This window comes from Marmota marmota, unplaced genomic scaffold (genome assembly GCF_001458135.2).
Source record: "Marmota marmota marmota unplaced genomic scaffold, marMar, whole genome shotgun sequence".
Taxonomy (NCBI): domain Eukaryota; kingdom Metazoa; phylum Chordata; class Mammalia; order Rodentia; family Sciuridae; genus Marmota; species Marmota marmota.
The window spans coordinates 370,419-392,617 of NW_025999945.1; the positions used below are offsets into that span (position 1 = coordinate 370,419).

At 44.7% G+C, this 22,199-nt stretch overlaps 1 protein-coding gene across 4 annotated transcripts in view; it reads left to right on the plus strand.

The window, feature by feature from the left end:
- Positions 1–22,199, plus strand: part of Sh2d4b (SH2 domain containing 4B) — a 105,304-nt gene that overhangs the window by 67,158 nt on the left and 15,947 nt on the right. For 2 of the 4 annotated variants that reach the window (XM_048801671.1, XM_048801672.1), the window contains 2 exons: positions 3,173–3,389; positions 7,789–7,916. In XM_048801671.1, coding sequence (XP_048657628.1) covers positions 3,173–3,389; positions 7,789–7,916 — 345 coding nt within the window. The remainder of the gene's footprint in view (positions 1–3,172; positions 3,390–7,788; positions 7,917–22,199) is intronic. The other 2 variants (XM_015500061.2, XM_048801670.1) reach the window with 1 other exon arrangement.

Below are 22,199 nucleotides of genomic sequence, written 5' to 3' on the forward strand. Positions count from 1 at the left end.
TCAGGATTTTCTAGAACCAAGTGCCTTCTGGGCCTTTCCTCTCAGACTTCCTCCTCATGTCTAAAGCTCACCCCTACCCCACCTGCTCATCCCTGGTTGTCCAAGGTAGAAACTTGGCTGTCTCTGCTCTCTGCCTGTTGCTCACTACCAATCTAAAACCTTCCAGGGTTCTGAGGGTTCTACTTGTTAATTTCTCTGAGTTTTCATCCTGATTGCCCTGGCCATTTTCCTGAGACCATCTAAGTCCCACTGGGGCCTGACTGAATTTCTGTTTTCTAAGTCTTTAGTTTTGTTCCTGTGTAATTTATTACCAACACGGTAGCCCAATCTTTTAAAAGTGCAACTAGCATCCTTCTTTCCTGTTTGAAACCTTCCAGTGACTTACAGTCACCTTTTGGTAAAGGATTAGAACTCATTAGCCATAAGCTATTGATCTCCCAAATGGCCTTTTCTGTTTCTTCAGCCTTGTCACTTGTCCCCTCCCTCTGAGCACTTCCCTCTGTCCATGCTCCACTCCCTCTTGCCTCTGGGTCTCTGCACATGATCTTCCCCTGCTTAGGATGTCCTTCCTCTGGCCTCTGTTGGTTGAATCCTGGGTGTCCATCGGACATCAGCTTAGATGTTTCCCCTTCAGAGGATGTCGCTGGCTGGCTGGGGTGTCCCTCCTCTGGAGCCCCAGCACCTGTGCACACTCCCACCACAATTCCATTCACTGCTCACAGATGTGTTTCTCCTATGAGACAGTAAGTCCTCTCAGGGCAAGACATTGCTGGTCCACACGGCCTACCACAGGCCCAGCCGCCTGCTGATAATGGTGATCTTGATCTAGAGACCCACTCATCAAGATGCTGAACTGCCATCTGTCAGAAAGTTGTTAGAACTGCTGTACACTTCTATGGTGACCATGCTGTGACTGTGCCCCCGAGAGCTGTACTCAGTGCTCAGTTTGCAGTAAAAGCAGTGTCCCTGTGCAGCATGGAATAGGTACCGAGTAGGCCTAAGACTTGTGCTGAATAAATGCAGACACCTTGCCTGTTGCTGAAATAGGTAAAAATCCTTCCTCTTTCAACAACTAGCCTGGTTGTACTTATGGAGCTGTGTAACTGCTCATGGGGATTCTGTCAAGAGGAAAAACAACCGCTGTGTCAGAGAACTGAGCAGGAACCCTGAGCACAGATAAGGGCATGATTCTGGAGTAAACTAGCTATTTGGCAGCTTTTAGATTAGGATGCTACTATCTCCATTTTTCAGGGAGGGAAAACTAAGACCCAGAGAGATGAGAAGTTGTACCAGGCCAAACAGGGAGCCAGAAGCAAAACCCCTGACTGTTAATCAGTTGAGTGTCACTGTGTCTCTCTGCAACTTCCAGAAGTCCTTGTAGGGCGTGAGCTTCTAGTGTGTAGTTTGCCGTTTAGTTTGTAGTACAGTGCAAAGCCTGTCCCAGGGCATCTTGATCTTGTCTGAACCTCCTCCCGACAATGCAAGGCAGGTTTCATGGTGTTCATACCATCTGAAACTTACAGAGGAGTCAATGGGACCCCAAACACCGCTTTTCTTCCTGGAATAGCCTTTTCCTTCTCCTTTCTCTGAAAAACTCCTCTTGATCTTTCCAGACTGTCTTAGTTCATTTTCTGTTGCTATAATAGAATAGCTGAGACTAAGTAATTCATAATTCAGACAAGATCAAGGTCCTGGGTCAGGCTTTGCGCTGCACTACAAACTAAAGTAAAGAGGTTTATTTTATTTTTTCATTGTTCTGGAAGTCCAAAAGCAAGGGAGAGAGGGAGGGAACAAGGGAATAGACCTGCTTTATAACAACCTGCAGATAATTTATCCCATAGAAACTAGCCCTACTGTCAACAGAAAAAAATCTTAGTACCTCTTAAGGCTCCACCTCCCAACACCACTACCTGGCAACCAAATTTCAACATGAGTTTTGATGAGAACAAACCACATCTACCTTATAGCATAGCCTGGTTCAATTCTCTCCTCTGTTATGGTTCTAGTTCCCTAGCAGGTTGTGAGGGCTGCAGACCCTACATGCTGACAGTGCTTTATTGGTCCTCTTCTAAATAATGCTCACGACCTGCTTCATTAAGGTGGAGATATTTACTTGTCTTGTTTTCCTACCCTGGCCTAGAGAGCTTTTAAAGAAAGGTCTGTTTCTTTGTTATCTCTTTATCCAGCTCAGGGCCAAATACAAATTTAAAGACTTAATCAGGAGCATTCAGGCATCCAAAAATGTGTATTGCTTGCCAACCCTTTCCAGGCACTGGAAACAATGCCAACAATGGGCAGATCAAAGAAAATTCCCTACCTGCCCTCATGGAGCTCACAGCCAAGTGGATATTCTGTATGTGACTTCCATGAGGGGCACTTCTATAAATACCTTCTTAAAGACGGAATTTTTTTCTCAGTTATGTTATCCTCCTGGAAAAAGTTCTTTGACTGCCTGTGAAGAAGAATGATTTATTCTGGGACTAGGGCAACTTACTTTGTATCCTCCAAATACTAATAAAAATGCAGCTTTTGATAGGTGGTGGGTTGTTGCTTCGTGACTGTTGAATGGAGGTGGAGGACAAGTGGACTACAAGTATCATTTTCCTCCAAGAGGGGAAGGTGAACTGCTGGATCAGGGCAATCACTAGCCTTGCACAATTAGAAGACCAAAGCTAGCTTTGGGGTTTTCTATCAAAGAACTTGTGGATTTGAGTGGCAGATAGGGGTGTGATAAAATGCAATCAAACTACAAAATAACTCATTTTAATGGCAGACCTTGAGTTTAATAGACTTCGTTCTTTTTCCTTCATTTCCTCAGTTCTAGACTTTTCTGGGTTTTTGAAACAGCAATATACTGGCCTTTTCAAGGCCATTTGGCTGTGACAGGGCTCTACCTTGAGGAACATGAAAATGTGGAAAGCCAAAAAGAAGGGTGTCTTGGAGTCTATAAATACCTTCATGTATTTATACATGAAGAATGAAAGTTATCAAAAGATTCTGCCCTTCCTCCATGCTTTTAGGGCTAAGCCTGCCCTACTATTTCCAGAGGCTCCAAACCTCCCTGTAGCACAAATAGGTCTGGTGGCCAGCTTCTAGAGAATCCACCTGTATGTGCACAGTGTTACAGCCTGGGCCATAGGTGCAGACCAACACACCATCTCCCCCTTTTCAGTGCGCAGGTCCAAGGCAGCTGATGAGGAGAGGAGCCGCAGGGCCCAGCGTGCCCGAGATGAGTACCGGCGCCACTCACTCCGTGCCATCCAGAAAGGTACAGTTGCTGGCCTTAGCTCCATGTTCCAGGAGCTCGGCCAGAACCATGAGCAGGAATCAAGACTCTACCACCATCTTCCTGGTCCTGGTCCACCACCACCCCTCGCTGTGCCTGTAAGGTGAGTCGGGGATCCACGTTGACATTTGTGGGGTTGTGGGGAGAGCATTGAACTGGGGCATGCCACACCTAGTTCCATTCTGGGCTCTGCCCCTAACCTGCTAGTTATTTCCCCTCTGTGTGCCTAGTCTGTGTTTCAGGGTGGAAGGAGATGCAGTGGGATGGGGTTTGGAAATTTCTAACAACTTAGAGTCCTATGAGTCCCTTTGACAATCTGAAGAAAGCTGGATACCTTCTTCCCCTCAAAATGTGCATATATACATACCTCAAAATGCACACAATTCTTAACTCCTAAAGAGCCATGGGCCCTAGTCAGCAAGTTATAATGAAAGGCCTCAGATTGGTGTAATAAGGTATAATAAGGCCCAACAACCCAGAATCCAGGGTTTGGGCCTTTTCTACATACCAATGATGCTGGTTTAACCTGTTTGAATAGCAGATTTGCATATTAGGTGTGGCTGAGTACAGGAGGGTCCTCTCATACATTTGTGTCCCCAGGAGGTTTGTTCAGCAAGGACTTCCTATGATTGCCAGGACTAAAGGTCAAGAGGTTGCAGCTGGCCTCTGAACCTTCCACTTGTCTCCACTGAAGGGCAGCCATGGGGTTTGGCTCCTTTTAGACCCCATTCCACATGATTGCATTTATATTCAGGGGAATTAAAAAAAACCAAAAAAAACAGGCAGGGCCCAGAGGTGGGTGGTGAGCACCTGCTTCTCCCTTTACTACAGGGAACACTTGGAAGTCAGTTCACCACCAGAGAGTGGGGGTGGTATGAATTGTGCTTTAATTGGAGTTTGAGATTATTCATAACCTCCTGTTTCCTTCCCCTGCAGTCCAGGGAGAGCTGACCAGGTCTCCAGTTCTTCCCTCCTTCTCTCCCCACTCCTTTCCTTTCTTGTCATGTAAGGTTCTCAAACCGGAAAGTTTAATAAGTTAGACTGCACCAAGAAGAATCTGACTGCCTCCTCTGCATTCCATCTGCCGAAGTCCCTCTTCCCCACAGGTCATTATGGCTCTTCAGTGTCCTTTGTGCCCACCCAGTTTCTCTTTAGAGTCACCAACATGAAAAGTCTTATCCCCACTCCCACCAGCTTCTAATAGCTACCTAGTATTCTACTGCATGGATGTGCTATAATTTATTTATCAAAAACTCTATTAGTGGGCATTAGTGTTGTTTCAAATCTTTGGTTATAACCAACAGTGCCCTGAATAAATGACAGAATGATAGAAATTATATGTATGCAATCATTATCTGAAAGAGGAGTTCTCAAAAGTGGGATCACTGGGTCAAGGTCTAAGTGCATTAACAATTCAGCTTGCCCTCCTCAAGACTCAAACCAATTCACACTCTTCTTCTTCTTTTTTAAATTTTTACTTTTTATTCTAATTTGTTATATATGACAGCAGAATGCATTACAGTTCAAAAAACATATAGAGCACAATTTTTCATATCTCTGGTTGTATATTCACACATTCGTGTCTTCATATATGTACTAAGGGTAATGATGTCCATCTCATTCCACCGTCTTTCCTACCCCAATGCCCCCTTCTTTCTCCTCCCACCCCTTTGCCCTATCTACAGTTTGTCTATTCCTCCCTTACTCCCCCTCCCAACCTCACTATGAATCAGCCTCCTTATATCAGCCCACTCTTATTCTTTAGCCTGGCCAACAGTGCTTTGTCAGACTTTTGTTTTGTGTGAGAAATAACATCTCAGAGCAAGTTTAAATGTGCATTTCTACTTATATAGTCTTTTATATTTGTTTTAGGGCCATTAGTATTTCTTTATCTGTCTGTTCATTCCCCTAATCATTTTTTCATGGTGTGACTATTCTTTTTCTTATCAATTTTTAGGAACTCTTTACATGTTAGGGAAAAGGAAACTTTGTTTGTGATAAGTATTTTTTTCTCTGCTTGTCATTGATCTTTTGATGTTTGTGATGGAATTTTCCATCATGTATAAATTCTTGATTTTTCTGAGGTTTAATTGTGTTATGTTTTCTGAATAGTTAGAAAAGCTCACTTCCACTTTTGCGTTTTTTTTTTTTTTTTTTAAGAAACCCATAATTTGCCCAGATGATAGAACCATATGAACTATGGTGAACTTGGCTCCAGGTTAGCTATGTGGTCAATAGGGAAGGGGTGGCCCTGCAGCCGGCCTTGAGGGGGTCAAGATGCCAGGTAGTTGGAGCAACAGGACTGGACACACAGAGAGGTGTACATCTGTCTTCCTAGCACCACTGCCCTCAGCTTGATGGTGCTGGCCCTGCCCAGCACCTCTTTGTCTGACTGTGCTAAAGGGTAGACACACATTACTGATAGGAGGAGAGTCACAGGTGCAGAAATGAGGCTTCTGGCTAGGTAGCCCCATTGGAGCACCTGCCCTAGCATTTATATTCTGGGGAATCAAATTCCTTGCTTAGAAATTCTCTGTTTAGAGTTGAGTGTGGTGGCGCATGCCTGTTATCCCAGCAATTCTGCAGAGAGGCTGAGGTAGGAGAATCACATGCTTGAGGCCAGCCTGGGTAGCTTAGCAAGACCCTGTCCAGCCTTTAAAATGAAAAAAAAAAAAGGGGCTGGGAATGTAGCTTAGATGTAAATGTAAAAGGGATGGTAGAGCACGCATTTAGCACATGCAAGGTGCTGGGTTCAATCCCCAGCACTACAAAAAAACATAAATAAAAATCAAAACTCTACTTAGAAACAATTCAGTTTTACTGCTTAGAAACAGAAGGACAAGAGGGAGTGCATTTTTTTTTTTTTGCTGTTATTTTTAACCTCCTGTTACCTTCTAAGGAGACAGAGTCCTAGAAACTAAGGATTCTTTCCTCTGACACAGTTATTTTTGGGGGGAATACAAATGTAGAGGAAGAGGCTGGACTGCCCTGTGTTGCTTAGTTGAGAGGAAAGGCACCGGAGGGTACTGAGAAGGAGGAGACCTTCCCATGGGAGGACAGAAGAGAGAGCAGGACTAGCTGTGGGGTGGAGAGGTGGAGAAGCAGAGCCTGGACAGATACACTGGCTATAAACTGTGAAATGTAACTTCACCCTTTGTCTTTCTTCCAGAATCTTTTTTGAACTCTACAGTGTTCAGTACTGTGTGTATGTGTGTGTGTGTGTGTGTGTGTGTGTGTTTGCATATACACGTGTATGTAAGTAGGTCTATTCTGAGGCTTGAAAGGAGGTACTGTGCTCAGCGTCAAAATGTTGGTACAAAGAAAATGTAAAGTTGTTTGTTTTAAAAAAGGAAACCAATGGCAACAGGGGTGACTTCTAAATGCCACAACGAGTAGTGACAGTAGTGACAAAATAAGAATTTACCAGGTTCCTACCTTTCAGTGAAGAGGCTAAGGATGTCCAAGTGGGCCAAGGCTTTGTTCTTCAGGCCTTGTGTTTTCATAGCATGAATTAACACAGGGTGGTCTTACTACATATTTATTCAGCAAACGGTTGTTGGGTGCCTGGCCTGTTACCTGGCATGTGCTCTCTAACTCCCAATGTGCTTTATTTTAGTATAACTCAGATACGACAGGGGTCTTATGTGGCCCAATTTCTGTGCATTCAAGAACCACCATTCAGAAACAAAAACAATGGAAATCCTGACTTTCTTTATGAGAAAATATGAAAAGTGTCTAATTTATCACTCAGATCTTCACCTGCTGCTGCTTCTTCATCTCTCCCTCCATCTTCCATCCCTCACTGATCTCCTGGCCATGGTGAAGTTTTGTTCCCTTCCCCTCTGTCTCCTCTCCCTTATGTTCTTTATTTCCTGGGTGGAGAGTCTCAGCATTTCCAGGGCAAATTAATGTTCTTTGGTCTCTTTCTGTGCATTTTCCTGATTCTGCTCACGAAAGCACAGGAGCTCGCTGGCAAAGGCAGGTGTCTCCTCAGGGACAGGGCATGGCAGAGGGAAGGCATGGGAGGTAAAAAATCAGAACTCACTTTAGTGGTGGGTAGAGGACACTCCCACATTAATAAATTTGCTCCTGCTCTGCTAGGATCCTTATTCACGGATGCTGATGCTTATGACCTGGCCTATGCCCGAGGGAAGGATAAGGTTTCCCCTGCTTTGGTTATCTCTTATTTTCTTTCTGTGCTTACCCATGTGGTTTTATTTGCAGCAAGTGTTAACAGTGTCCTTTGGGGAAAAACAATAATAGCTGCTACATAATAATCTGCAAAGTGCCTTCAAGTACCTGGACTTGTTGAATCCTCTTCATGGCATGAATGTGGGTATTGTGCTTATTCATGCTCAGTGTCCCCTCTTCCCCTTCTCCCTCCCTTCCTTTTTCATTCCATCCCCCTTCCTCTTCCCTCTCACTTCTTCCTATTCCCTATCTTCCCCTTCCTTCCTTCCTCCATCCCTCCCTGACTCTTCCACTTTCCCCTGTCTTCTCAGCAGGACTTGGGAGCGCCCACTGCGTCCACTCTCCAGAGAAGTCATTGTCCGCTGGTTTAAGGAGGAGCAGCTGCCTCGCCGAGCTGGCTTCGAGAGGAACACCAAGTCCATCGCTCCCTGGTTCCATGGTAGGGCCATTTTCTGGGCTTGAGAAAAGATGTATCCACACATCTGCCACTCTCTGGCTGGAGCATGGGTCATGAAGGGCAGCTATAACCAGGGTGCAGAGGTCTTTAGATTCTAGGATGCCTCTGTTCTGGCCCCAGCAGCTCCAGCAGGAGTCTAGGAGCCTGGAGGCACCTGGGGTGCTGGACCACTGTATTTGCTGGGAAGGGTGAACATGAGTCCTTTCTACTGCTGTCACCATGTGACTTCCTTGGCCATCAAAGCTCCTCTAAGGCATCTCCCCAATACTCACAAGGCAGTGAGTTCTCAGTGGGTACAGAGATCCTAGTGGGCAGGACACATAGCTTTGTGTCTGAGCCTGTACCTTGGGATTCTGGCCACAGCCTAACACTGTAAACTCTGAAAAAATCCATGTTGATTAGATGACAGATGGCTGAATAGAGAGGTTAGAGTTGTCCAAACACAGAGGATTAGGTATTGGAAGTCATTCAATCCCTCTATTATTGATAAAAACTGAGGCACAGAGAGAGGAAGAGGTTTTCATAAGGCATGCCAAGGAACTTGAAAGTCAAGTTCAAGAGTACATTTCACTGCTCATGACTCCACTCCAGTGATGTGCTTATGTAGTGACTTCAAGCAAAGAAACAGCACCGTGACTTCAGCAGACTGGCTACAGGGAAATAGGAGTGGTTACCAGCCACCAGTCCCCTCTGTATCAGTTAGTATTACTGCAAAGCAAATTGCCCCAGAACTCAGCAGCTTCAGGCAAACAAGCATTTATTGTTTTTTTCATGAATTTCTGGATCAGTGTGGCAGTTCAAGTTTGGGTTGGGCTCAGATGATCTTGGCTGAGCTTGCTCATGTGTCTCTGAGCAGCTAGAGGGCCAGATGGGGCTGGCTGATTCAGGACGGTCTCAGCTGGGGTGTCTCCTCTTGGCTGCCTGTGGCCTCACCCTCTAGCAGCTGGGCAGAGACCATCTAGTTCCTCTGGGGAAGCTGAATCTTGACCTTGCTCCCTGAACCTTCCCTTCCTAGCCAGCATTGAGCTCAGGTTTGCCTGGGAGCTCCCCTGGATAGAAAGGATCTCCCTGCTACCATTATCACCCATTTGACCCTTACCTGCCTGTTTCCTGTCTGCCAGTCTCCCGGGAGCTTGACTAGCCTCACCCTTGGCCTGCATTTCCCCTGCATTTATTCTGCTGTTGTGAACTACCTCCTTGCTTCCTGGCGAGCTTCTGTGTCTTCTCAGTTCTCTCCAGATGGAGAGATGAACCCAGAGTCATGATGTGCACTAGAGACTGTGGTATCTCCAGGGTTGACGGGCAGATGGCAGAGGGAGGCCTTCCCAGGCAAGCTCTGGACATGGCTTCTGGCTCCAGGAGAGGCAGCTGTGGCACTTAGAAGAAATCATGCCTGGGCGAGCATGGGTGAGCCATCTGCACCTTCATCCCCACCTCCAGGAGCCCAAAGCACTTATGAAATATGAGGTGCAGGCAGCTGGCACTCTACAGACAGGACAGCTGAGATGCAGTGCTGAGAAGGACTGCTGAAGGTCACAAAAGTGGTGGCCACCCATCCAGGCTGTGGGGTGCCCTGTTGGTCTGTCTCTTTCACTGGGGGCCTCCACGATTTATCCTCCACATAACATCCTGAAAAATCTTTTAAATATAATTTGTTCCTGTCACTCCCATGCCAGTACCCTCACTCCTGCTTCTCTCTATACATGCAGTGAAAACCAAAGTCCATTCTGGAGCCCTCATGTCCCCAAGTGACAGATCCTACTCAATTCCCACATGCCAGAATTTTCTCCTTGCTCTCAAAGCTCTGAACTTATTTTGATCTCCTCAAATGAGCCATCTTCTTTCTGTCTAGGCCCTTTGCTCTTGTGATTGCTCTGCTTGAGTTTGTTCTCTTTCCCCAGCTCTTTGCATGGCTGACACATCTTTATTTTTCCTCTGACCTATCCCCTCCTCAGAGAATTCTTTCCTGAAGCAGTTTTCCTTAATTTGCCTTGTTTAGTTCCTTAAAGGCATTCACCCCATTGTTATTTGTCTTATTTCTTGTTTTCCGTTCTCCTACCTGAATGTGAGTCTGTCAGGCTCAGGGCCTTGTCTGTTCCCCTAGTGCCTGGTATAGTAAGTATCCATGACGGGAATGGCTGAAGGTGGGAATGAAGCGTCGGAGCTGGGATTAGATCCCAGGTTTCCAATTCCAAAGAACAGCCCTTGCTTCTCTACATGAGGCCCTGCTATGTGCATGAGTCCCCTCAGAGCCTAGGAACAATCAGAGCCACACATGCAAGGGTTGTCTTGCCTTCCCAGTTGTCCATGTGTTCCATGGGGACAGGCACCTCTGTCTTTACCCCTCCTCCTGCCTTCCACCTGCCTAGGGCTCAGGTGCAGAAACACATCTAAGGCAAACTCACCGTCTTCCTCTGGTGTCACTATTGTGGAGCTTTCCAGTCCCACTAATGGCATCACCATTGTATAGGTTGCAATGTGTAGGTCAGCTTGGTTGTACCTAAGTAACAGATGCACCCCAAATCTCAATGACTTCTATTAAATAAGTTTTTTAATTGATTTTTATTTGTTTCAATTAGTTATACATGACAGTAGAATGCATTTATGTACTTTGATATATCATACATAGATGGGATAATAATTTCTCATTTTTCTGAGTGTACATGTTGTAGAATCATATTGGTCATGTAGTCATATATACATACAGTAATAATGTCTGTTTCATTCTACTACCTCTTCTATCCCCACATCCCCACTTCCCTCCCTTCACTTCCCTCTACCTAATCTAAGGTAACGCTATTCTTCTCTAGTGCCCCCACCTCCAGCCTTATTGTGAATTAACATCCGCATATTAGAGAAAATATTCAGCCTTTGCTTCTTTGGGATTAGTTTATTTTGCTTAGCATGATATTCTACAGCTCCATCCATTTACTGGCAAACGCCATAATTTCACTCTTCTTTAAAGCTGAGTAATATTCCATTGAGTATATATACCACATTTTCTTTATCCATTCATCTATTGAAGGACACCTAGGTTGGCTCCATAGTTTAGCTATTGTGAATTGAGCTGCTATAAACATTGACATGCCTGAATTACTGTAGTATGCTGATTTTACGTCCTTTGGGTATAAACTGAGGTGTGGGATAGTTGGGTCAAATGGTGGTTCCATTTCAAATTTTCTGAGGAATCTCTATACTGCTTTCCATAGTGGTTGCACCAATTTGCAGTCCAACCACAAACAAGTTTTATTTCTTACCTATGTCTCATGCCCATCAGGTGTTGATTTCTTTTAAAATTTTTTTCTTAGTTGTTGATAGATCTTTATTTTATTTATTTATACATGGTGCTGAGAATTGAACCCAGTGCCTCACACATGCCAGGCAAATGCGCTACTGCTGAGCCACAGTCCCAGCCCCAGGGGTTGATTTTAGACTTTAATCTGGGCCTGAAACCAAGGGAGCCACCTCTGTTGGAAACTCTGATAGTCCCATGTTAGATTATAAGGAAAAAAAAAGACTTGGTGAGCCACACGGTGACCCTAGAGCTTCTACATGAAACTGATACCTGCCATTACTGCACACATTTAATTAGCCAGAACCAGCCTGGCTTCCACAGTGTGGTAGAGTATGACAGCAGCATCTATTAAGTGATTCCTTATGGCTCAGAGAGAAGGTGATCAATACAAGTGACTGAGACATGTGCCCCTGGAGCTGGTCCCAGGGATTCCCTGCCCCTCACTTCTGTCACATCATGTGTTCCTGAAGCCCCCATGGAGCCTCCATTTGAATCACCACTTTCCTCTTAACTCACACATTATTATTGCCATGGGAGCAGAGCACAGCACCTCAGATGCCTGCAGAGTGCAACTCAAACCTTCTGTGGAAGTAGGGGATTGACAGCTGCACTGACTGCTCAGCAAGGCTGGTGGTGGCCAATGGAGAAGGCGCAGTGGAGGTGCTCAAATTTGTCTTTAGTTTTTTTTCTACCTTGATGGAGAAAAAGCTAATTTTATGTTGTCATAGAACAAACAGAACCAAGATTTAAATCACAATTTATGTAACTGATTTCATGTTCTCCCTTATTCCTACATAAAACATTCTGGAAATTTGCTCATACAGGGAAGGGAGCTATTTAGTGACCAAATCTTCATTGATCTGTGACAGAATGAAAGAAAAAAGGCTCACATATGGAGGATGGCCAAGTGTCTTTGCTTAGAAATGACTGTGCTGTATTCTAAGATTATCTCCTTTCTTCAGTTTTAGTGTTAAAACATCCTATCTTTTATGAATTGATGGTGGTAGTAAACAGTAGTTATTTTTATATATTGTCCTTGGAAGAGCAAAAGCCTGGGAGCAGTTATTGGTATGTTCCAACCACCCTCCCAATGTAGGAATTCACCGTCAGAGGAGATTGGGCTCCTTCTGTATTAATCCTTCAGAGACTGGGCACTCACTACTGCACCAGGCAAATTTTTAGGTTTTTTTTTTTTAATTAATTTTTTAAAAAATATATTTTTAGTTGTTGATAGATCTTTATTTTATTTAAATAAATAAATAAATAAATAAATAAATAAATAAATAATGTGGTGCTGAGAATCAAATCCAGTCCTCACACATGCCAGGCAAGTGCACTACTCCTGAGCCACAGCCCTAGCTCAGGGAGTTTTTACTGCAGGTTGACAGGGTTTTTACTCTCTCCTGGGTGTGTCTGGGCATCTTTGCTGGGGAGGCTCTGCTCCATGTATCTCTCAAGCTTCTCCTGGGGCCTCTGGGCTGGATCAGGCATACTCTGCTCCTGGTAATAGTCCAGATACCGGCAAGCAATTGGCAGCATGTCAGTCAATCTTAAAGTCTAGTCTTAGCAGCAGCACACTGTCACTTCTGCCTCATGCTGTTGGCCACAATATGTCACAGAGTTGAGAGGCAGGAAAAAATATTTTGTCTTTCTCTTGTGAGGAACTTTGAAGTCATATGTCAAAGGATGTGGAGACAGGGAGAAAAGAAGAATTTGAGCCAATAATGCAATTTATCACAATCCCAATATAAATCTTTTCTTGGTAAAACATTCCTAGTTAATTTAGCTGGATTTTAGATGCACGTAAAAAATGACTACTGGGACTTCTACTTCCTTTCCTCAAACATTTGTATGTGTCCTGCGATCCAAACCACAATGTGCACGAGGGGCCTGAAGATATAAAGTTATTCTAGAACCTAGCAGCTATGTGACCTTGGATGTGTATTTTGGTTCCCTACCTGTGAAACTAGCATTATTATGTCCACTTTGCAGGAGTCAACAAAAATGCTTTGTCCCTTCTAAGGAGCCCAGTTTGTACAAGTGTTGATGCACCTGGAGCCTGAGCTCAACCACCAGAGACCCACCTCTGCTGGGAAGCAGAATGTGAGGAAATGGGCTCAGAGCATGGGGTAGGTAGGGAGATAGTGATGGGACTGATTTCTTCTGGGACCCAGTGTTCCTGCCAAAGTCTCCTCTGTTAAAAGAGTGGTGAAAAAGCAATTTCTTGTTTCTCCTTTGCTCATTGTTATGTTCAGGAGTTAAGAGACTTCCAATTATATAAACCTATTCCTGAGAAATGCCAGTACATATATGCTTAGCTTTGGGGAAAATCTATTTTTGGGCTTCGACCTGTATCTAAAATTATTAAGACTGTCCTCTGTCTGAACATTGACTCATTCAGAGTTCATTTCTCTTCCTGAGCTTTACTTCTAGAAAAGAGTTGCAATATGGTCCGTGGTTTATTGTCTTGGCAACTACCCACCAGCTGTCTTGCTGCTTGCCTATAGTGCTTGGCACAGAATAGGGCTCTGTGTTAGACGATGTAGTTGGCATTGGTAAATTATTCTTGAGGGATTTTGCTCAGATGTGCTGAGAGTGGGCCTCAAGCATGGCCTTCCATGGGATTATGTGGGGCCAGGTACACTCAGGTGAGGTGTATTGGCTTGATGCCTTTTCTGATAAGCATAAAGTGAGGGCCCAGAGAAGAGATGCTCCCCATCCACTAGGACAGTGTAGTCTTCAGGGAGCCCAGCACTGAGGGGTGGCTTTCCTGTGCAAAGTAAGAGGTCCAAAGTGTAATGGGAACCTTTCACACAGAGCTGGGTTCTAGGATGGGCCCTGGACCTTTAGACCTCGTGTGCCCATTGCTGTCTTGCCTTATGCCACAGTCCATCCAAATGTGTTTGAGGGAAGGGAAGGAATACAAGTCACAATGGTCATTTTTAAGAATTACTTGGGGCATGTTTGTCTTGGAAAAGAGAAACTAGGGGGTAGAATAGGTGGAAGAGTAGAGCTGCTACCTCTCAATCTCTGGATCTCTGTCTTGAGAAGAGTGAACTGTTAAAAAAGAGACAGAAATAGGGTTCAGGGATGGGGTTCTGAAGAGATAGATACATGTCACTTCAATAGAAGAAATAGCTTTTGATGGTTTCAGCTAGCTATGGGGCACTCTTGTTGGACTGAACATTCCCCCGATGAGGGAGTCTTTGGGTATCTGTAATTCAGGGCATTTCTGAGGGCAAGCCCTTCCTGTCAAGACTTCAGTGTATTCCAGTGTCCCAGGTGGTCACAAACATTGGCCATGTTGCAGAACTGGCCGTAGAGTGGGCCCCTGCTAGTCCGTGAGCTGAGGAACTAGTATGTTCTTTGTTTCTTTAACCATCAGACTTCCTTCTGCTCACTCCTCTGTTGCTGTTGGCATTGTCGGTCCAGAAGCTAAAGATTGAGTAGTGGTGATTCTTTTCCTAATGGCCTTCCCAGGGTCCCTGTGGATGACAGGTAGACTCACCAGTTACTCTGCAGGAGTCAGCCCCCGTGAGGTGGAAATGGTTGTGTCCTGGGAGCAGCTCCCTATAATGAAGTTTTAGATTGGCCCTCTAGCTGCATGCACTGGGATGTTGCCTCCTCTCTGAGAGGAAAATCAGAGAGGGAAGAGGCTGCACTGGCTGACCAGGGCTAACTGTTGGCCACTCTTCCAGCATGCCGTTTCCCTGTAGTCCTGCAGTGTAGATGTAGAGTGGTTTGATATGTACCATCTCATGGTGCTGTCAATTTCTCCTTGAACTGGGCATGGTTGGCCCTTTACAGATGACCAGAGAGCTTGGAAAACTGACCCATCTTTGCCCAGCAGTAATCACGGGAGCTGGGACACAATATAGTTTCCTGGCTCTGTTTCTCCTACTCCATTCTGGCTGCCTTCTTGAAAAAAACTGAAATCCCTTACTATGAATTTATTAGGCACAGCCTAACCCTCAGTCCTCCTTGTTCCATCTTACAAATCAGAGCTGGGACACTGTTCTCCTGATCTAGTTTGAGGGAATATTTGGGAATGTTCTTGTTGTTCCTTATGATTTACTCTCAAAAGCTAGAGTTTCTGGGGACAATACAGGGAGAGCAAGTCAGCCCAGACCCCTGTCTTTGGTTTCCAAGATCAGTGGGAGAAGAGGAAACGATGGTGAAGCTTTGGAATCACTCTGATGAGAGGTGGCAGCCAGGAAGGGGTGCTAAGGACCTTGGGAGTGTGAGCATGGGCACAAAAATCCATGTTAGGCAAGGAATTGCTGAGGAAATCCGGATGGGGAAAATAATAATACCTGGTGGTGTTATGAGGATTAAATGTAGTAATATTTATAAAGTGTTTAGAACATGTCTGACATTCAATAAATGCCTCCACTTGAAATAAACAAACATGGTGGTATTTGGAGATGAGTAATAGGAGCTGAATCATGTACAATGGTACTTCATGCCTTGAAGGCACTCCCTAAGTTAGTGCTGTCATTCAGAAATAAAGAAAAAGATGACATTGAATGCCTATGCCCAAAAGGAATATGATACTTATTTAGTCTTCTAATAAAAAAGTAGAGGTCCAAATTTTCTTTCATTATAAGTATGACAATCATCTTGGAATATTTTTGAAAAGCCATTAGGTGTAACATAAAGGCCATTTGGAAGGCCAGTTAACATGTCAAATGAGCTTACTAATTTTCCTTTCCTGAGCAGAATTTGGAAAGAAAATTTTCCACCAACCCTTATCTCAAATGAAAAACTTTCTGAAGGAGAAAAAAGTAGGTCAGCTGACGCACTTTATTTTTAAGATTTTTTTTTCCTTTTTTTTTTTTTGCAATGCTGGGGATCGAATCAGGGCCTTGCATGTACTAGAAAAGCACCCCAGAATTACATTCCCAGTCTCTTCTTAAGTTCTTGCTTAAGGTGGTCAAATTAAGACATAAAAGAATATGGTTCATTTTTAAAAGTGTGCACTGGCTAGATAGTCTCAAAAAGGAAATACAGAGAAGAATGAAATTATTTTTGGCTTTAGGAAAGCCTAGCTTGTATTGGTATTCCCAATACAATACTCTTTCCGCTCAGCTGAATTCTAGTGCCTTCTCTGCTTCCAACCTCTGTACACTGTTCAGGGCTGTGTGTACCTGCTGGTGCCCAGAGGTACCATGTGGATCAGTGGGGGCTGGGTAGGGGACCTTAGACTATACCTGTCCTCAAGTGTGTACTGGCTCATATCTGAGGGGTGTGGTGGTTGACCTTACCTATGGGATTATGCTGGCTTTTTATGTTTTGACTAATAATTTTTGCAAACACATTTCCTTTGTGTTGGCAGTATGTTAAGTAAACATACTGAAGGAGCATGTATTTCATTACTCCTCACACAACCCTTGGAATAGGAAGTGATGCTGTTGATTATGCACACGGTGTTTACGGTGTGCCAGGCACTCTTCTAAGCACTTGACATATGTGCTTAATAACTTATTCCATTTTTACAACATTACTGCACCTTGCTATTAGCTTTAGCTCCATTTCACAGATGAGGAAGCCAAGACATAAACAAGTGAAGCCACTTGCCCAAAGTTGACAGTGTTTTAGTCAGCTTTTTTTGCTGCTGAGACTAAAAGACCTGACTAGAATAATTGTAGAAGAGGAAAAGTTTATTTGAGGGCTCATGGTTTCAGAGGTCTTCCTACTTCAGTCCAGGGACCGCCAGCTCCATTTCTCAGGGCTTAAGGTGAGGCTGGACATCATGGTGGAAGAGTGTTGGTGGAGAGAAGCAGCTCACACAATGATCAGGAAGCAGAAAGAGACTCCACTTGCCAAATACAAAATATATATCCCAAAGGCATGCCCCCAGTGCCCACCTTCTCCAGCCATACCCTACCTATCTTCAGCTACCACTCAGTTAATCCCATCAGGGGATTGATTCACCGGCTGTATTAAAGCTCTCATAAACCAATCATTTCTCCTATAAACTTTCTTTCACTGTCTCATCACATGAGCTTTTGGGGGACACTGTACATCCAAACCATAACAGTCAGTAAGTGGGGGAGGTGGGATTCAAACCGAGATGATCTGGCTCAGAATCTGTGCTTTTACCTGTGACCAGGTGCAGCCTGTTACCATCTCACAGGCAAGGAAATAGAGACTCTGGAAGTTAAGTAACTACCCCAGGGGACCGGGAGCAGGATGGGGAGATCCGATCTCTTCCTTTCCAGTATAGGATATCTCCTTGAGGGTGGAGAGATGGCTGTTTCTCTAGGAGACACCCAGGTGTCTCTGGGCTGTGGGGCCAGCTGTTTTAGTTGCCATGCCTCCTTCCTGGCTGGGGCAAGTGGCCTCACCTCCTGAGGTTGGCACTGCTCTCTCCAGGAATCTTCAAGGGTACCATTTGAGTCTCCAGTCTGCAAAGTTCTTAGGCGATAAGTATAGTGAAATAGGCAATTGATTGTCGGTGTTTTGGATTATTGCATTACTTAGACATGGATACTAGGGGGCAGCTTCCCTTGTTTAAGGCATCTAATTCGTTGATTATTATTACTGCTGTGCTGGGGATTGAACCTAGAGGTGTTCTCTCACTGAGTTACACCCCTAGCCCATTTTTATTTTTCTTTTAAGTCAGGGTATTGCTAAGTTTCTCAGGCTAGTCTTGAAACTGCAGTCTTCCTACTTCAGCCTCAGAGTTGCTGGGATTGCAGGTGTGTGTCACCAAGCCTGGAAATTAGTTGTTTATTAATATTAAGCTTCTATTGTATGGTGAACACTTTGATGTTATAAGACACAGGGTGGCAAACAAAACTGATCTTTTTTATACCCTCGTGGAACTTATATTTGCTTGCAAGTAACAGGAAAATGCAAGGTAAAAAGATATAACAACTTTCAGCTCATATGACTGAAAAACTTTCAAGTAGAGGCTTCAGGCTTTGCTTGATCCAGGGAGCATAAGCTTCTCAGCCCCTCTCCATCTCCTCATTCTGTTGCTCCTTACATTTTCATTCTCAAGCAATCATCATTTGGAGGTTGCATGTCTACATTCTCCAAGATTCAGGGCAGAAGAAGATATGCTTTTCTCTCAGCAGTCCCAATATTAGTCCCAATTGGCTACTTTTTTGGATCTGATTTGGTCCATGCCCACTTCTGACCCAATCCCGTGGCCAGAAAAATGAGCCATCTGGTTAGGTAGGCTTGAGCCACATGGCCATTCTTGGAGTGGGGGTAGGCAGAGTCTACCCTATTAGATCTGTATAAAGTGAGAGCAGAAAAAAGTCATGGTTCCCTTGCCAGAAAAGGGTGAATGGTACTGAGCAGGCCACTAGAGAGGAAAATAACCTGGCTTCTGCTCTAGCAAAGCAGCCAGTCTAGCCCTGAGACTAACTTTATGCAAATAATGAAGCTGGGCATGGTGATGCATACCTGTAGTCCCAGTGACTTGGGAGGCTGAGGCAGGAAGTTTGAAAATTTAAAACCAGACTCAGCAATTTAGCAAGACCCTGTCTCAAAATATTAAAAGGGTTGGGGATGCCCTGGATTCATTCCCCAGCACCACACACACAAATAATAATAATCATACTATAAATTTGCACATTCAATTGAGGTGATACACAGGATTCTTGCATTGCCATTTTTAGAAGTCATTTTGCTGGGTGGTACCATCCTCTGCCTGGAAGAGTGGTACTGTAGTTTGGATCTGGAATATATCCCAAGGGCCCAGGTGTTAAAGACTTGGTCCCCAGTGTAGTGTTTTGGGGAAGGTGGTGGAACCTTTAAGAGGTAGAACTTAGGAGGAGGTCTTCAAGTTATTGGGGCTGTACCTTTGAAGAGGCTTGTGGGAACCTTAGTCTCTTCCTTTCTTTTACTTCCTGGCCATGAGGTGAGCAGTTTTGGCTCCAACACATTTCCTGCCAATGCCATCTGGTACTCCACCAGAGGTCTAAAAGGGTCTGCTTGATCATGATCTGGAACCTCTAAAACCCATAAGTCTGAATAAACCATGCCTCTTTATAAATTGTTTATCTCAGGTATTTGTTATAGTAACAGAAACCTGACCAGCATAAGTGGAATTCATGCATAGAACCTGGCATGTCACAGTGCACATGGGTGTTGCCTTTTGGCAATAAATATGTGTGCAACACAGAAGCAAGCCCTTGTCTCAGCAGTTAGCTGTGGTAAAATTTCATTAGGAATTATAAAAAATGAAAGCATTTGAACTCATTCATCACGATCTCTGTGGCTTTAGGATGCTTTGAGAAACTGTTGAGAATGAAGAGCTTAATAATTCCAGCCTCCTTAATGATATCGTCTGGAAAGTGTGGCAATAAGAAAGGAAAGTCGCAAAAATGAATGAGAAATAGCTCAGCGGTAATGGAGGAGTTGTCGGCTGGTGAGGCGAAGCCGCAGTGAAAGCTTTAAGAAATATGCATGTCAGATAAATTGAGACCCATAAAAAGCAAAACGTCATGGCTGGCCTGCCTGCGTTTCTTTCTTTTTCAGGGTGAAGCACTAGCACAGAAATAAAAAGAGCTCATCTGGTTACTCAGGTTCAATTCTGGGCTAATGATTTGAGCGGTCGGAATGGGGGTGGAGGAGGGGCTGGGGACGGAATCCCAGGTCTTTGAGGACTTGCTAACATGTGGATTTATGGGTCCATTAGAGCACAGTGACTTTGGAAAGTAGAAAGCTTTCCATTTTTTTTTTTTTATGTTCAAACAGGAAACTTTATTGCCTGAACTCCAACAGCACTCCACGCACAGCCCCCGGGAACTCTCCCCAACGCCACCCACGCCAGAAAGCTTTCCTTTTCCGGGGCTGCCGCCTGTTCCTGCTGAAGGAGTAATATTTTGAAAGTGAACATGAAGTTGCTGTTGGTGTTTGACAGCCTCTGTGTGGGATCCCGGGGGATGATTAGGGGAGATGTCAGGAAGCACACGGTGGGATTTGCACTCAGGGCACAATAATGGGAGCTGGGTGATGCTGGTCCATCCCACTGGGGTGCTAGCTGCAGATGCCTGCCTGTAAGAGCAAAGTGCTAGTGGTGAGAGGGTGGAAGCAGACATGGGCTTGTTTGCCAGCCTGGCTGCCTTCTGCATGCTTCCTTCTCCCTTCTGCTCCCTTCTCCATTCTCTGCTTTCCATCATGTAACCATGGGAAAGGAGGCTGTCTCCTGTCTCTGACCTGTCCTGTTCCGCAAAGACTCACTAGGGGGCGCTGTAGCATGTAGGCGGACTTGGGCACAGTTTCAGAGGAGCCCTGGGCACCTGCAGGTAGGCACAGGAGCAGCCCTCCTTAGTCTCCATCAAGGGCACACATCAAGTCTCCATCAAGGGCTTTGGACTTGAGATTCTCCTGTCTCAGCCTCCCGAGGTGCTGGGATTACAGGCGTGCGCCACCATGCCTGGCCAGCATTGTTTTTCTTTATATGGCCAGCAGCTTTGGGTGATAACTAATGTGAGTGTTTTTAACCTTCGAAGAGAGAGGCACTTGTTCAAGATCAGGCCATAGGTGGCAGGGACACAATTCTAAACTCAGATTTGTTTGACTTTAGCTCCTGATTTCAACAGGATAGTATAAATCAATTATCTGTGTCCGTGGGTTTCCCATCCATGATTCAACCAACCAAGGATTGGAAATGTATTGCATTGGACCTAGAATGGTTGCAACATGCTGAAGGAGTACAGCCTTTTGTCTTGTCACTGTTTCCTCAACAGTGCAGTATCACAACTATTTACATAGCATTTACACTTTATCAGGTGTTATAAGCAATCTAGAGATGATTATATGCAGACACTATGCTGTTTTATATAAGGTCCTTGAGCATCTTTGAATTTCAGCATCCATGAGGGATCCTGGAACCAATCTTCCTTGGCTATACAGGAAGTGGATTTAATTTCCCACTCCATGTGGACAAGTCTACCCAATCTGGAAAGAACCCTGCCCTCAAGTCTGGGCACAATTTCTGTTTGCAGATGTTTGCAATTACTTTGCACCTCCGCATCAGGCATCTTGGGCATACCCCCACCAAAACTAGACCTTCTGGGCATTGCCTCTTCATCTTTATAAATGGTCAGTGTCAGAAGTCCTGGACTGGGCTCATTCGGAGTATCAGGTAGCAGAGAGGCCTTAGCAGGCTTCCTAGCCGAATTCCCCTGGTTCAGGCCATAAGCACAGCAGGCCATAAGCACAGCAGGCCTGGGGCATGAGCTGTTGCTGCTAATCCACACCTCATGCATGTATTCCTCTGGGAGCTCCCATGTAAGGCTCTGCAGATGGGGTGATCCTGGGGAGAATTGACAGCTGTGGTCTAATAGGAATGCAGGCTTTGTTCATATGACTGACATTAAAAAGAATACTGCTCTTCTATCCTCATTTTGCCACTTACTAGCTATGGGACCTTGGCAGTAATTCAATCTCTCTCAGCTTAATTTTCCCCTTTATAAATGGGGAGAATAAGAGGACCTCAGGGATTATTGTGAGGATTGAATGAACTGTGTTTATAAATCTGTAGCACATCCTTAGGCATAGTGATAGTATTCCATAAATGCTAGTTAAGGGATTAAATTTTTTGTTAGTGATTTATTCAGTGCTCTTTATCAAAGGCCCAAGTTTCAGACATTCTTCTAGACTTGGGGATAGAGTAGAAAAAACTTCGTGCTGTTTTGCATTGCTATGATCAAAGGACCTGACAAGAACAACTTAGAGGAAGAAAAGGTTTAGTTGGGGCTCATGTTTCAGAAGTCTCAGTCCATAGATGGCCAACTCCATTGCTCTGGGCCCAAAGTGAGGCAGAACATTGTGGGGGAAGGGCCCAGGGGAGAAAAACCAATAAACTACTGGGTTCATGGCAGGGCCAGGAAGGAGAGGTGGTGGTGGGGGGGGGGTAGAGAGAGAGAGAGAGGAGAGAGAGAGAGAGAGAGAGAGAGAGAGAGAGAGAGAAGACGAGCAGACGAGGATGCAGTCAGGTGCACCATCTC